The sequence below is a fragment of the Scyliorhinus torazame genome, chromosome 12, assembly GCF_047496885.1.
Source record: "Scyliorhinus torazame isolate Kashiwa2021f chromosome 12, sScyTor2.1, whole genome shotgun sequence".
NCBI lineage: Eukaryota > Metazoa > Chordata > Chondrichthyes > Carcharhiniformes > Scyliorhinidae > Scyliorhinus > Scyliorhinus torazame.
This window is the reverse complement of record NC_092718.1, coordinates 67056406-67071468: the sequence shown is the minus strand read 5'-3', so window position 1 is coordinate 67071468 and position 15063 is coordinate 67056406. Positions and strand designations below refer to the sequence as shown.

The 15063-nt window shown below is 44.9% G+C and overlaps 1 protein-coding gene across 1 annotated transcript in view; it reads right to left on the bottom strand.

Moving 5' to 3' along the window:
- Positions 1-3935: 3935 nt before the first annotated feature.
- LOC140386458 (uncharacterized) overlaps positions 3936-15063 on the bottom strand; it is a 35156-nt gene continuing 24028 nt past the window's right edge. Inside the window, exon 3 of the mRNA XM_072468821.1 lies at positions 3936-8300. Coding sequence (XP_072324922.1) covers positions 8005-8300 — 296 coding nt within the window. The 3' untranslated portion in view covers positions 3936-8004. The remainder of the gene's footprint in view (positions 8301-15063) is intronic.

Below are 15063 nucleotides of genomic sequence, written 5' to 3'. Positions count from 1 at the left end.
TCCTCCTCCCACTTACCTTTCAGCACCTCCATCGAGGCCTCCTCCTCTTCCTGCATCACCTGGTATGTTGCCGAGATGACTTTTTATTTCTAAGGATTGAAAAGGAGTTTAATTTTTAAAGTTGGTGAGTCAAATAAGTTGAATTAGTGACCATTTAATTGAGCAGTTGGGTGTTAGTTCTCTTGTCGCATACATTCCACTGAGTTTCATTGATGATTCTTAACCATGTTTATCTCAAGCAACTAATTGCAATTATTGTGTCCTTTCATTTTATTAGATCCCTGAATGATCACCCCCCCCCCCCCCCCCCGAAACCTGCTCCCCAACACACAAACATATACTTTTTAGAATTTGATATCAAAGTTTAAATACTTCCATTAATATATGCATGGAAAAACTTGTTTATATCACAAACATATCAAACAACTCTTCACTACAAATGCAATGGAATCAGGTTGTATGTAGCAATGTGTGAAATCTGCCAGATTTGGGTGGGCTGTTGAAGCCGGTTGCTTTAACAATGTCACATGTAAGAGAACTGATCATGCATTTAGGAAAGTCTCATGTCTTGCACCACCTTTCATGGAAAATGGATTGTGAATAGTCATTGTTGAGAAGGGGTCCTGTTGTGAGATATTTTTAATGAAACAAAGAACTCACTCTATCTCTCCCTGGAGATTTGCAAATCATATTTGTTTGTGGCTTCAGATAGCAGTTTCAGTGATAGGTTTACATTTAAAAAAAATTTCCTGTGTAAGTTTAGCCAGAGTTTAAAGTATTTTTTATTCACTCTTCACCATGAGAAGGAACAAGCTATCCTATTGTGGACTATGTGAATTCACCAGGAGAGAAAATGGACTTTCAAACTTTTTCAAAAGTAGAATTGCCTTCACTGTTCCTTGTATTTTTAATTCATGTAACACGTGAAAGGATCTGAAGATATTTTGGATCTTAGAATCATGTGTTTTTTAAATTTTCCATAATTGAGGATGAGTTAAATTTTTAACTAATTGCTGATTTTGTTTAATTGTGTATTTATTGTAAAATCTGTTAATATTATTAAATGGCAATATGCCAGATTTAAATATTGATGGAGGATTTGGCAATGGTAATGGCATCAGATTTAATGGGGAAGTGGTTCCAGGATATTGATATTACACAGCAAGAGGATGGAGTCCTTTCAAAATGGAGGAGGAGGATCCAGAGGTGTGTTCATATCCATGAGTTTTTGAAGCTGAGCCTAAGGAGAAAGATCATTCAGTCTGAGAAACAAGATAAGGTTTTTTTTCTTCCTTCTCTGACACTGAATGATCTCTCTCCTTAGGTTCAGCATCATCCCATTACACCCCCACCTTAATGAATTGAGCTCAGCATGGCCATGAACTCTTCTTTTGTCATCTTTGTTTCTGTGCCCATTCTTTGGCCGAGTTCTTCCCCAACTCAACAGATGCTTTACCCGCCCCAATATTCTCCCTCCACCTGGACCACTCTAGCCACTTACCCGCTCGAGACCTTTCATTGAAAACTGCTGATGAATCATTAGGCTCTCTCAATTTCTCTGCTACCCTCACTTACTTCAACCCATCTCCCTTTAAACTTGCAGCACTCCATTCTCTTGGGTTCATCGGGAGCCTCGTCATCAAACCTGCTGACGAGAGTAGTGCTGTTTTCTGACCTCTCTAACAGAAGCCAAATGCCAATGCCAAAGTGAAATGTATTTACTTTTTCTTTTAGCTCAATAAAGGGTATTTGCGGTTCACAATGCACGGTGCACTGCTGCCTCACAGCACCAGAGATCAGGGTTAAATTCCGGCCATGGGTGACTGTGGGGTTTGCATTTTCTCCCCGAGTCTGCGTGGGTTTCCTCCTGGTGCTCCATTTTTCTCCCATAGTCCAAAGGTGTGCAGGGTAGGTGGATTGGCCATCCTAAATTGCCCCATAGTGTCTAAAGGTTACAGTAAGAAGTCTTAAACACCAGGCTAAAGTCCAACAAATTTATTTGGAATTACTAGCTTTCGGAGACAGCTGAGGAAGGAGCTGCGCTCTGAAAGCTAGTGATTCCAAATAAATTTGTTGGACTTTAACCTGGCCATTGTGCCCACCCCAGTCCAATGCCGGCATCTCCACATCATGGCTACCATCTTAAAGGTTAGGTGGGGTTCCTGAGTTATAGGGGTAGGGTGGGGTGTGGGCCTAGGTAGGGTGTCTTTCGGAGGTTGGTGCAGCCCCGATGGGTCAAATGGCCTCCTGCAATGTAGGGGTTCTATGATATTGGGGAGACCAAAAGCACACTGGGTGACCACCCTGTCCAAACGTGATCCCACGCTTCCTGTTACTTGTCATTTTAATTCACCACCTTGGTCCGACTCTACCCTTCTGTCCTTGACCTGCTACAATGAGGTTCGAAGCAAACTCGAGGAACAGGACCTCATAGTTCAACTCAGCACTTTTGAATTTCATGTTGACCTCAATAATTTGAGATCATAACTTCTGCCTGTTTTGTTTCATGTTTCTTTGCTCGTTTGGTTTCCCCCCCCCACTCCCGCACATTACACTCTATACATTACCATTCCCTTTGGCCTTGAATGATGAAATCGTCTGTCATTTATTCTCTCCTGCCCTCCATCTATCACAGACCTTCCCTTTGATTTTTTTCTTCCTGCTCTTTCACTTGCACAAACCTGCAGCCCTGCAGAAACTCAATACATGATTACCACAGCAGTTCCCATTCTTATGATTCTGACCTGATGATAGTTCAAGAGCAGCAATTTCATCAGAACACCCTCCTTCCAAGACATCATCCTGAATTGGACATAATGGGTGTGATCAAATGGCCTCGTCACGCCTGACTCAGTGACATAACATGGTCGTTAAATCTGCCGAGATTTGCGACGCTTGAAACGCTGCTCGCGAGACATCACATTACGGATCTTGCTGTCACTGGGCGAGATCTATATTTACATATTCAAGTGAGCCATTCGGCTCAAATATGTTGGTGCCTGATTCTCCCAAGGCCTGAATGAATGCCTGCACCTGAGAGACTGCGCCATGGCATCGTTTAGCACTGGTCCACACAAATGTGGACCAGGTGTAAAGGCACCTGTGAGAGGAGGAGGTCTCTCAGGCCATCGGAGGCTCCAGGGTGGTTGGGCTCTGGGCAGGGTGGTACCCTGGCTCTCGTGCCACCTGGGCACTGCCAGTGTAGTACTGCCTAGGTGCCAGGTTGCCCGTCCCACAAATCGGGTGCAGGGGTGCCCTGCCCTTAAGAGGTGGAAGGAAGGGGGGGTCTCAAGGACCCCTAAGAGGTAAGTTGGGGCAAAGGGAGGAGGGATGGATCCGGAGGCCGCAGTGTGGTGTCAGAGGTGGTTGAGAGATTGGGGCGGTATTTAAAAATGGCACCCCAATCTCTTCCTGCACTGACGAGTTCATCCATCAGTGCAAGAAATGAGGTAAGTGCAGCCTCGGCGAGGCGTTCCCAACCGAGGCCGAAATAACAAGAGTCCCGTTTGTAAAGAACGACGCCGCTTTATGCACCCAAAACAGAACTCTTTTTGTGCGTTAAATCACGCCCAATGTCTTTGTCACTGATCTAATACTGTAATTCTCCAACACTGTCATTTGTTGAAAGAGAAGGCCGATCACCATAACCATATTTATATACTGTAACTTCTCCAATCAGGAATGCCTAGGGCCAAGTCATTTCTGGACTATTCAATGAGCACAACCAAATAAGCTGGAAAAACATTGTTGGGTGCAAATATTTGCTCTGGAACAGTGGATAAAGCAGTAATAAAAATTGTTTTACTTATCTGAATACTGCATCTTCCAGGTTGCTGGTCCCGAAGTACTGGACTAAAATAATACTGAATTGTTTGGGGCTGCTCAAAACATTTCAGGGCAACTTATGTTTCTAAAGAATAGATTACTAGATTGGCGAGGTTCCAGTGTCTTTGATTTTAATGTAGGAATACATCTCAAGGTGTTTCATAGGAGCATTAAAATTACTTTGAGCCAAAAGGAACATTAGGATAGGTAACTAAAGGTTTGGCTAAGGACATATGGTTTAGTTTAGGATCCAGGTACCTGAAATTAGGGCAAAGAAGCCATTGCTTGAAGTTCTTGGAGGAGGGGTACACCTATGGAGTGAGGTTGTATGGGGATTTGAACACGAGAATGTGAGTTTTACAATTAGGGCATTGGTCGACCAGGAGCCAAAGGTCAGCAAGAAAAGGAGTAACGGATTTGATGCAAATGAAGAAATAGGCAGAGTTTCCAATAAATTCAAGTTTATGAAGGGTGGGGGATAAGAGACCATCAAGAGTGTGCGAGATCAAACTCAAATAGTTGAGCACTTGAAACGCAATAGCATACAAGACTACGGACCAAGTGGTGGAAAATGCGATTAGAATAGATGCTTGATGGTTGGCGTAGACATGATGGGCTGAAGGGCCTCTTTCTGTGCTGTAAAACTTTGAAATCTGGAGGCAACAAAAGCAGGGTGTCAGCAGCAGATGAAGTAAAACAGAGGCAATATTACAAAGGTGGAACTATGTACTTCTGGTGGAGTGGATATATTGAATTGGCATCAAATATGACACCAAGGTTAGCCAGTGATGAGGGAAAGGACTAGAGATTACAGAACAGTATGTGTGCGGCAGGAACCAAAGACAATAGCTTCAGTCTTCCCAATATTTAGTTTGTAAAACTGTAGTTCATCCCGGCCTGGGCAGCAGACAAGAAGTCAAGACAATTAAGAAAGGTAAAGGGGCTGAGGCACTGGTGAGTTAGAGTTGATGTCATCTGTGTACCTGTGGAACCTGATGCTGACTCTAGTTGTAATAGTGCAAGGGCAGGAAGAAGAAGAAGCTATTGCTTGTGATTCTCTGGTTATGGCTGGATAGATATGAATAGAATCAGGTTAGTGGAGCCCAACCCAAAAAGACAATGGAAAAGGTGTATTGGAAGATGATGTGATCAACTATTTCAAGGTCATAAGAACAAAATGACCCACTCATAACTCAAAAAATGGGTGTGGGCGAAATGGGTTCTGATTCATAGGGCAATGACACCAGTACTTGGAAAAGAGGGAGTTGTGTCGTTGGGACAATCTTCCCCTGAAACATACTGGGACAACTGGCAAATTGAATAACTAGGGCTTTAGAGAGGACTTTAAACTAAATAATGAAAAAAAGTGTTGACTCAAGGGAGATTTGGAAAGGACAAGGACATAGCACAGGATAAAGATACTGGTAGTGATACCAGACTGTGACAGGAAGGGACAAAGTATACAAACATGAGTACATCAAAGTAGGGGAAAACAGTAAAAAGACAGAATTCAAAGTTCTTTTTCTGACTGCATGCAGTATTCATAACAAGATGGATGAATTCATTGCACAAGCAGAGTCTAATGCAGCCATTACAGAAACATGGTTGCAGGGTGACTACAGCTAAGATCTAAATAAGAGTCTCACCAATGTTCTGTATAATTGTAGCAAGATTTTCCTAGTTTTATTCTCCATTCCCCCTGCAATAAAGGCCACATTTCTATTTGACTTCCTAATTGCTGTATCTACCTGTAAGTTAACTTTTTGTGATGCATGTACAAGGACACACCAAAGCCTTTGTACCATGACATTTTGCAGCTGATATGCCGATCATATCATACTCATTTGCTTATACTTGCTATCAATTCATCCATCTTGCTACAAATGCTGCTTGATTAAGATAAAGAGCCTTTAGTTGTGTCTTTAACCATTTTTCCCTGCTCTGACCTCGGGCTGGTATTCCTTGTACTACTCTTTCCTTTCTTACACACACTGGTTTTCATTAGCCACATTACTGCCCTGCATAATTGCCTGTCCTTTCTCTTTTCACTTTCCCTATTTCCTCTCCCTTGCACCCTCCCCCAACTATTTGGTACAAAGCCCTGGTTATATAGTCCACTGGTTTTAGCACAGTTCATTTACTGGTGCGTGCCCCATGAATTAAAACCTATTTCTCCAAAACCAATCTTTGAGGTTTTCCTGGTGATATTAGCAGATTTGAAAGGGAGGGGACAGATTACAGCATCAACCAGCATGGGGACTAAGAAGAACTTGTTGGTTAGAAGTTTAATGGAAATGAGTGTTGAGGACGTAAGAGGTGGGTCTCATGTAAAAGAGGAGCTGAGACGACATGAAGGGAGATGAAAAATGTGAAGTCAGGGCAAGGGTTTGATTTGCTAAACCAGAAATGAGAGGTAAGCAACAATTGATCTCAATTTTAGTAACATATAAGTCCATGGGCTCCTGGGCTTATTGAAAGTGAGGCAGGGAGAGGGGTTTAAGGATATGGTTAGTTGGGGAGAAAATAAACTGGCGTGTTTGTTCCATTCTAGGATATTCCTGTAGTCGTGAGCAGGATCTAATGATTCTTGATGTAGTTCAGCTGGATCTGGCAATTAACCAGCTGAATGGTCATGTGCTCCGGTTGGACTTGAGGGAGCAAAGGTGGGGGGCTGTAGTGTGAAAATTTGGGACAGGATATCACATTCAAAAATAAAAACAATCCATTACACATTCAAGTATATTGTTCATTTCACTTAAGCAAAGCATTCCTACATTGAATCAATCCCACTTCATAAAGTACAGACATGATCTAAACTAACATGGGTAGCATTGTGGATAGCACAATTGCTTCACAGCTCCAGGGTCCCAGGTTCGATTCCGGCTTGGGTCACTGTCTGTGCGGAGTCTGCACATCCTCCCCGTGTGTGCGTGGGTTTCCTCCGGGTGCTCCGGTTTCCTCCCACAGTCCAAAGATGTGCAGGTTAGGTGGATTGTCCATGATAAAATTGCCCTTAGTGTCCAAAATTGCCCTTAGTGCTGGGTGGGGTTACTGGGTTATGGGGATAGGGTGGAGGTATTAAACTTGGGTATGGTGCTCTTTCAAAGAGCCAGTGCAGACTTGATGGGCCGAATGGCCTCCTTCTGCACTGTAAATTCTATGATAATCTATGAACTAGCCTGAGAGGCTGAATAGCAAACAGTTGTTCTTATATTACATGAATCATTTTAATCCATCGCTGATGTATTCCATCTCTATTAAATTCCATCAATTTGATCAAATCATTAATTTTTATTCCATTCCACTATCCATTATTAAAATATATGGGGGAACCTAACCAAGAGAACATTAAACTACACAACTAAAATAGTAAAAATACAAAGCAGTTATAACTGCTGAGGGCAGTGCAAAGAAACCCATAGCTGAGATTAGCATCAGGTCTTTGAGTTATGGGACAAACTTTATAGCTTGGACTGGTGACATTTGAAAGGTGATCTTATGGATATTGATGAAGAGAATTAAAAAGAAAATATGTCCATTTTCGACTACTGGTAAGAAATTCTTCACGAAAAATACATAGAATTATTTAATGGAGTAGAGGTACAAAATACCTTGGATTCATTTAAGAAATAATTAACAAGACGGGGGTGAGAGGAGACAGTAGGGTCATTCTAGATGGATAAATTATGTGCTGAATAGCTTTCTTCAGCTCTAATGATCTTATGAAAACATGTCATGAGAAAGAAACAATTGCTGAAAAACAGACATGCTGTCAACCAATTTAAGATTCAGTTGGGCTCGTAATGTAGCTTGCTAGCGAGAAGTAAGCAGGGACCTATACTCTGCAGGCAAAAGGAATATGTACAGACATTACATCCTTTTTCAATAAATTAAAGCATAGGGGAACAACAGCTCCCTGTTGCATTCATCATGACAGTGTCTTGACCAATCAGAGCTGACTTGTCAACCAATCAGTACCCCTTTTGTCATGCAGTATAGATTGCTGTTCTCTTTGAAATTTGTCATTCTTCCAGCTGTGCAAGATGAAAAGCTTCGACAGCATGTCTCTGTTTCCAGAAATACTCCCAAGTTCTGTACTACCAATGATCCAAGTGCATGCAAGGGTATCAGCAGGCAGTAGGGTCAATTCATATTAAATGCCGTTCCATCAACTAACTCCTACTCATTGTGGGTTCGCTGATGCATCCGCAGCCCATTGGAGGTACAGAAACGCTTTGTGCAGAAGGTGCATTCAAATGGTTTTTCTCCTGTGTGAACACGTAGGTGTGTATCCAGGAGACTGGGCCAGCGAAATATCTTCCCACACACAGAACAACGGAACCCTTTCCCTTCCTTGACATCAGATACACACTGGCTGGGGGTGGGTATTGGTGTCTCAGAGGATTCACTTTCTTTCACTTTTTCCTTCCTGGCTCTTCTCTTTGCCTTGTTTGAACATGTCCCATCCAGCAGACCTGGACAAAGAAAATCAATTTATTAGCATAAAGGCTTCAGACTGTCCTCTAACATACAGCTCAGTCAGAACCCATGAAAAGAGAACAACTTTCTGGGCTCAACTTCTTCAGAGGCGCAAAATGACAGATGGACAATTCCCAGTGGAACAAAGCAGATCATGTCAAGTATTTGAATTTGATAGAGTGCACACCTGACAGGAAGTGGCAGGAGTATAGAGAGTGGGAGAGAAGGCCCAAGACAGAGCATGGACCTGGGCAGGCTGGTCAGGAAAACATAGTCCTTCAGCAGGCTGTCCCTCGATTCGAGGATGACATCTATTCAGGTTTCACGTTTCTGCCATGAGTCTTCATGTGACTGAACAGGCCAATTTTCAACTGCAGATCTTGGGCCACGTGGAGCAGGATGTTCCACAATGTAGTGGGATCTGGATTGCAAGCTTTGCTGCCTTTTCTTTCCCGCTATGCCACTGCTCTGCCTCATGAAGGTACTTGAACTCAATGTAAGATGCAGCTTGATGGACAAGTTGTTGCCATTTTGAATGATTGGTAGCAAGCCCCTCTCGATCATTAATGTCAAAGCTGCTGTGCTTCAAGGAGAGCTTCAGAGTGTCTGTGAAGCATTTTCTTTATCCTTCTTTGGAATGCAGGCCATTTGAGAGTTAGAAAAACCGGACCTGGCAGAGAAGGTGCGTTTCAGTCATTTGGACACAATATCCAGTCCTTCGTGGTTGATTTTATTCAAGGTGAACACGGAGTAGGAGGAACGTGAAGTCCCTGCAGGCAGATTTTAGGGTGTTTGGAAAGTGTAAACTGAAAGATAGCAATTTCTGCACAGCAAAAGTGACAATAATGGATGAATCCAGAGCTATGGTACAGGAATGAGTGCTTTGGAGTTCTGGACAATGGCATGGATTTTGGGAGAGATGGGATTTGTACTGGCTAATGGGATACATCATACTGTTGGGGAAGCTTCAAACTAGCTAGGTTGGGGAGTGGAAACTTGGGCATAAATTTAGAAACAATCACACAATAATCCAGTGCAGAAGAGGCCCTTCGGCCCTTCCATCTAATCTGCATTGACACATGAAAACCACCTGACCTGTCTACCTAATCCCATTTGCCAGCACTTGGCCGATAGCCTTAAATGTTATGATGTGCCAAGTGCTCATCCAGTTACTTTTAAAGGATGTTAGGCAACCCGCCTCTACCACCCTCCCAGGCAGTACATTCCAGACGTCACCACTCTCTGGGTAAAAAGGTTTTTCCTCAAATCCCTCTAAATGTCCCACCCCTCACTTAGAACGTGTATCCCCTCATAACTGACCCTTCAACTAAGGGGAACAGCAGCTCCCTATCCAGCTTGTCCATGCCCCTCATAATCTTGTACACCTCGATCAGGTCGCCCCTCAGTCTTCTCTGCTCCAGTGAATCAAAGCCGGAAATGGAAGGCAGAAAGTTAGTAAATCTGCAAAACGAAGAAAACAAAGGCTAGAAAGTGGGCTACTGTAAGAAGTCCATGGAGGCAGAAGTCCCTTCACCAGAATTCCTTTTATTTACAAAGCCAACAGTCGAACAACCAGGTGCATTATTCAACTTGCTGTCTACACTGGGAGTGCAGAGAATCTGACACAGAGAAAGGGGTTCCCTGATTGGGCCACTAATCAGGGAACTCTTATTCTAATTGGCCAATCTCAAAGGCCTGGCCTAAGTCATTACAACGACAAACAGTGTTTAATATTTTACACTGCACAACGTCTAGTGAGGTGTAAGGGACCTTCCCGTTTTTTCTTGTTAGTTCTCTGTTTATTACCTTAATTCCCCTTTATTTTATTTTTGCCATTACATTTTTGATCCATCAATGTTTAATGGACTTGTGACTTTAAGGCATAGCAGCCTGTACCTTTAATTCAATCAGTAGTTTCCAGAAGGCTGGGATGTTTTAGACTGTGATTGAGATAGACTGGCATCAGTGATAATTTGGTTTGATTGATATGATGGATGGCCATTGAATTAGCCTGAAAGGCTGTGCTCCATCTGGTAACAGGTGATGTTTGGATCTGGTCCCTAGGAATGTTTCAGAGCTTCAAGAGTTGTGCTTTGGTTTCGGTTTGACTGCTGGGAGACTGGAGGAAGGACTGCTTCCTATCCCCTCTCTGTTTTCTCCAAAGAGGCTGTGTTTCTGAACTGCCAGGGAGCCTGGATGAATCTATGTACAGGGGAACCATTATAGGCTGCAAGCAGGGGAGAACCGTTCAACTCTCTCTGTAGAGAAGGCAGAGGCCTAGAAATAAACCCAAACTAATGTGAAGCCAAAGGGACCTCTCTAGGAAAAGCTGCAATACATTTATAAACTATAGTGAAGATCGTTACAGGCTGCAAATCAAGGACTTTGATCACCAGCACGCTGTGCAGAAAGAGTGCTAAAGAACTACCACTGGAAGCAAAGACTCTTCTCTTTTTACCTTCATCCCGATCATTTTCATCCCTTTCCACCACCCACTTTGTCTTCTTCTGGGTGGGTAGAGGTTGGGACAGAAAAGGTGGTAGTAGGTTAGCTTGCTTGTTATCCAGGTGCAATTACTGCATATTTCATCATTATTCTTTTTATAAATAAAAAAAAAATTTGTTTTTAAAAATAAATTTAGAGTAACCAATTCATTTTTCCCCCCCCAGTTAAGTGGCAATTTAGCGTGGCCAATCCACCTACCGTGCACATCTTTGGGTTGTGAGGGCGAAACCCACGCAAACCAGGGGGGAATGTGCAAACACCACACGGACAGTGACCCAGAGCCAGGATCGAACCTGGGACCTCGGCGCCGTGAGGCAACAGGGCTAACCCACTGCGCCACCGTGCTGCCCTGTTATAAATAAACATTAATTGTGTTTCAACTTACAAACTTGGTGACTGTAATTACTAGGCAGCCAAGGGCCAAAGACTTCGGGAATTTTTACAAGAATTATTGGCTAATTCACTTGTGCTGTGACTCCGGGACAAGTGGGACTGGAATTGACCGTGCACTTGCCTACGGTGGCATTACAGAGGTCACTGAGCTGAGGTCACGAACACATTTGACGATATAGCTTTTATTGAAACATGTCTTGAAGCAGACTTGTCCAACCCCTTGCTAGTCTGTGTACGTTAGTCTGTGTGCGTTCGTCTGTGCGCTCGTCTGTGGGCGCTCGTCTGTGGGCGCTCGTCTGTGTGCGTCAGTCTGTGTGCGTCAGTCTGTGTGCGTCAGTCTGTGTGCGTCAGTCTGTGTGCGTCAGTCTGTGTGCGTCAGCCTGTGTGCGTCAGCCTGTGTGCGTCAGCCTGTGTGCGTCAGCCTGTGTGCGTCAGACTGCGCGCGTCAGACTGTGTGCGTTAGACTGTGTGCGTTATGGGCGACACGGTAGCACAGTGGTTAAGAGTGTGATGCATTGGAGAGAGGTCAGAAGAGGTTTACAAAAATGGTTCCAGGGATGAGAGATTTTAGTTATGAGGATAGATTGGAGAGACTGCGACGTTCTCCTTGGAGAGCAGAAGGCTGAGAGGAGATATGTTGGAGATGTTCAAAATCATGAGGGGGCTGGACAAAGTGGATAGGGAGAAACTGTTCCCATTCTTAAAATGATCAAGCACGGGAGGGCATACATTTAAAAGGATTTGCAAAGGAAGCAAATGTGATGCGAGAATAAGATTTTTCATGTAAGCGGCAGGGGTTTGGAATGCACGGCCTGGAAGTTTGGTGGAGGCAGGATCAATCAAGGCATTCAAGACCGGATGAGATAATTATTTGAATAGGAACAATGTGCAGGGGTACAAGGAAAAGGCAGATGATGACACTAAGTCATGATGTTCGTTTGATCGATTTCAGCAACTCGAGTGGGATTGTAAGAAGCGGAACTTCAGCGAGGAGAGGGGAGCTACACACAGCAAAACTTCAGTGAGGGTAGAGGAACTGTGAAGAGCGAGACTTCAGCAAGGAGAGCGGGGTTGTAAAGAGCGAGACTTCAGCAACAAAAGCTGGGCAGTACAGGCTGAACATCAGAGAGGTGAGCAGGGGTGTAAAGAGCAAGACTTCATGAGGTGAGTGAGGCTGTAAAGAGCGAGACTTCAGCAAGGAGAGTGAGGCTGTAAAGAGAGATTTCAGTGAGGAGAGTGAGGCTGTAAAGAGCGAGACTTCAGTGAGGAGAGTGAGGCTGTAAAGAGCGAGACTTCAGTGAAGAGAATGGGGCTGTAAAGAGAGAGATTTCAGTGAGGAGAGTGAGGCTGTAAAGAGCGAGTCTTCAGTGAGGAGAATGGGGCTGTAAAGAGAGAGATTTCAGTGAAGAGAATGGGGCTGTAAAGAGAGAGATTTCAGTGAGGAGAATGGGGCTGTAAAGAGAGAGATTTCAGTGAGGAGAGTGAGGCTGTAAAGAGAGAGATTTCAGCGAGGAGAGCGAGGCTGTAAAGAGCGAGACTTCAGTGAAGAGAGTGGGGATGTAAGGAGCGAGACTTGAGCGAGGAGAGTGAGGATATAAAGAGCGAGACTTGAGCGAGGAGAATAAGGCTGTAAAGAGAGCGACTGCAGTGAAGAGAGCAGGCCTGTAAAGAGCGAGACTTGAGCGAGGAGAGCGGGGCTGTAAAGAGCGAGACTTCAGCGAGGAGAGTGGGGCTGTAAAGAGCGAGACTTCAGTGAGGAGAGTGAGGCTGTAAAGAGAGAGATTTCAGTGAGGAGAGTGGGGCTGTAAAGAGAGAGATTTCAGTGAGGAGAGTGGGGCTGTAAAGAGCGAGACTTCAGTGAGGAGAGTGAGGCTGTAAAGAGAGAGATTTCAGTGAGGAGAGTGGGGCTGTAAAGAGAGAGATTTCAGTGAGGAGAGCGAGGCTGTAAAGAGAGACTTCAGCGAGGAGAGTGGGGATGTAAAGAGCGAGACTTGAGCGAGGAGAGTGAGGCTGTAAAGAGAGAGACTTCAGTGAAGAGAGCAGGCCTGTAAAGAGCGAGACTTGAGCGAGGAGAGCGGGGCTGTAAAGAGCGAGACTTCAGTGAGGAGAGCGAGGCTGTAAAGAGAGACTTCAGCGAGGAGAGCGAGGCTGTAAAGAGAGATTTCAGTGAGTAGAGTGGGGCTGTAAAGAGCGAGACTTCAGTGAAGAGAGTGGGGATGTAAAGAGCGAGACTTGAGCGAGGAGAGTGAGGCTGTAAAGAGAGAAACTTCAATGAAGAGAGCAGGCCTGTAAAGAGCGAGACTTGAGTGAGGAGAGTGAGGCTGTAAAGAGCGAGACTTCAGCGAGGAGAGTGGGGCTGTAAAGAGAGAGATTTCAGTGAGGAGAGTGGGGCTGTAAAGAGCGAGACTTCAGCGAGGAGAGTGGGGCTGTAAAGAGAGAGATTTCAGTGAGGAGAGTGGGGCTGTAAAGAGAGAGATTTCAGTGAGGAGAGCGGGGCTGTAAAGAGCGAGACTTCAGCGAGGAGAGTGGGGCTGTAAAGAGAGAGATTTCAGTGAGGAGAGTGGGGCTGTAAAGAGAGAGATTTCAGTGAGGAGAGTGGGGCTGTAAAGAGCGAGACTTCAGCGAGGAGAGTGGGGCTGTAAAGAGAGAGATTTCAGTGAGGAGAGTGGGGCTGTAAAGAGAGAGATTTCAGTGAGGAGAGTGGGGCTGTAAAGAGAGAGATTTCAGTGAGGAGAGCGAGGCTGTAACGAGAGACTTCAGCGAGGAGAGTGAGGCTGTAAAGAGAGAGATTTCAGTGGGGCTGTAAAGAGAGATTTCAGTGAGGAGTGCGAGGCTGTAAAGACAGAGGCTTCAGTGAGGAGAGTGGGGCTGTAAAGAGAGAGGCTTCAGTGAGGAGAGCGAGGCAGTAAGAGAGAGACTTCAGTGAGGAGAGTGGGGCTGTAAAGAGAGAGATTTCAGTGAGGAGAATGGGGCTGTAAAGAGAGAGACTTCAGTGAAGAGAGCGGGGCTGTAAAGAGAGAGGCTTCAGTGAAGAGAGCGAGGCAGTAAGAGAGAGATTTCAGTGAGGAGAGTGGGGCTGTAAAGAGAGAGATTTCAGTGAGGAGAATGGGGCTGTAAAGAGAGAGACTTCAGTGAAGAGAGCGGGGCTGTAAAGAGAGAGGCTTCAGTGAGGAGAGTGGGGCTGTAAAGAGAGAGATTTCAGTGAAGAGAGCGAGGCAGTAAGAGAGAGACTTCAGTGAGGAGAGTGGGGCTGTAAAGAGAGAGACCTCAGTGAGGAGAGTGGGGCTGTAAGAGAGAGATCTCAGTGAGGAGCGTGGGGCTGTAAAGAGCGAGACTTCAGTGAGGAGAGTGGGGCTGTAAGAGAGAGATTTCAGTGAGGAGAGTGAGGCTGCAAAGAGAGATTTCAGCGAGGAGAGTGGGGCTGTAAAGAGAGAGATTTCAGTGAGGAGAGTGAGGCTGTAAAGAGCGAGATTTCAGTGAGGAGTGCGAGGCTGTAAAGAGAGAGATTTCAGTGAGGAGAGTGAGGCTGTAAAGAGCGAGATTTCAGTGAGGAGTGCGAGGCTGTAAAGAGAGAGATTTCAGTGAGGAGAGTGAGGCTGCAAAGAGAGAGATTTCAGTGAGGAGAGCGAGGCTGTAAAGAGAGAGATTTCAGTGAGGAGAGCGAGGCTGTAAAGAAAGAGATTTCAGTGAGTAGAGTGGGGCTGTAAAGAGCGAGACTTCAGTGAGGAGAGCGAGGCTGTAAAGAGAGAGGCTTCAGTGAGGAGAGTGAGGCTGTAAAGAGCGAGACTTCAGTGAAGAGAGCGAGGCTGTAAAGAGAGAGGCTTCAGTGAGGAGAGTGGGGCTGTAAAGAGCGAGACTTCA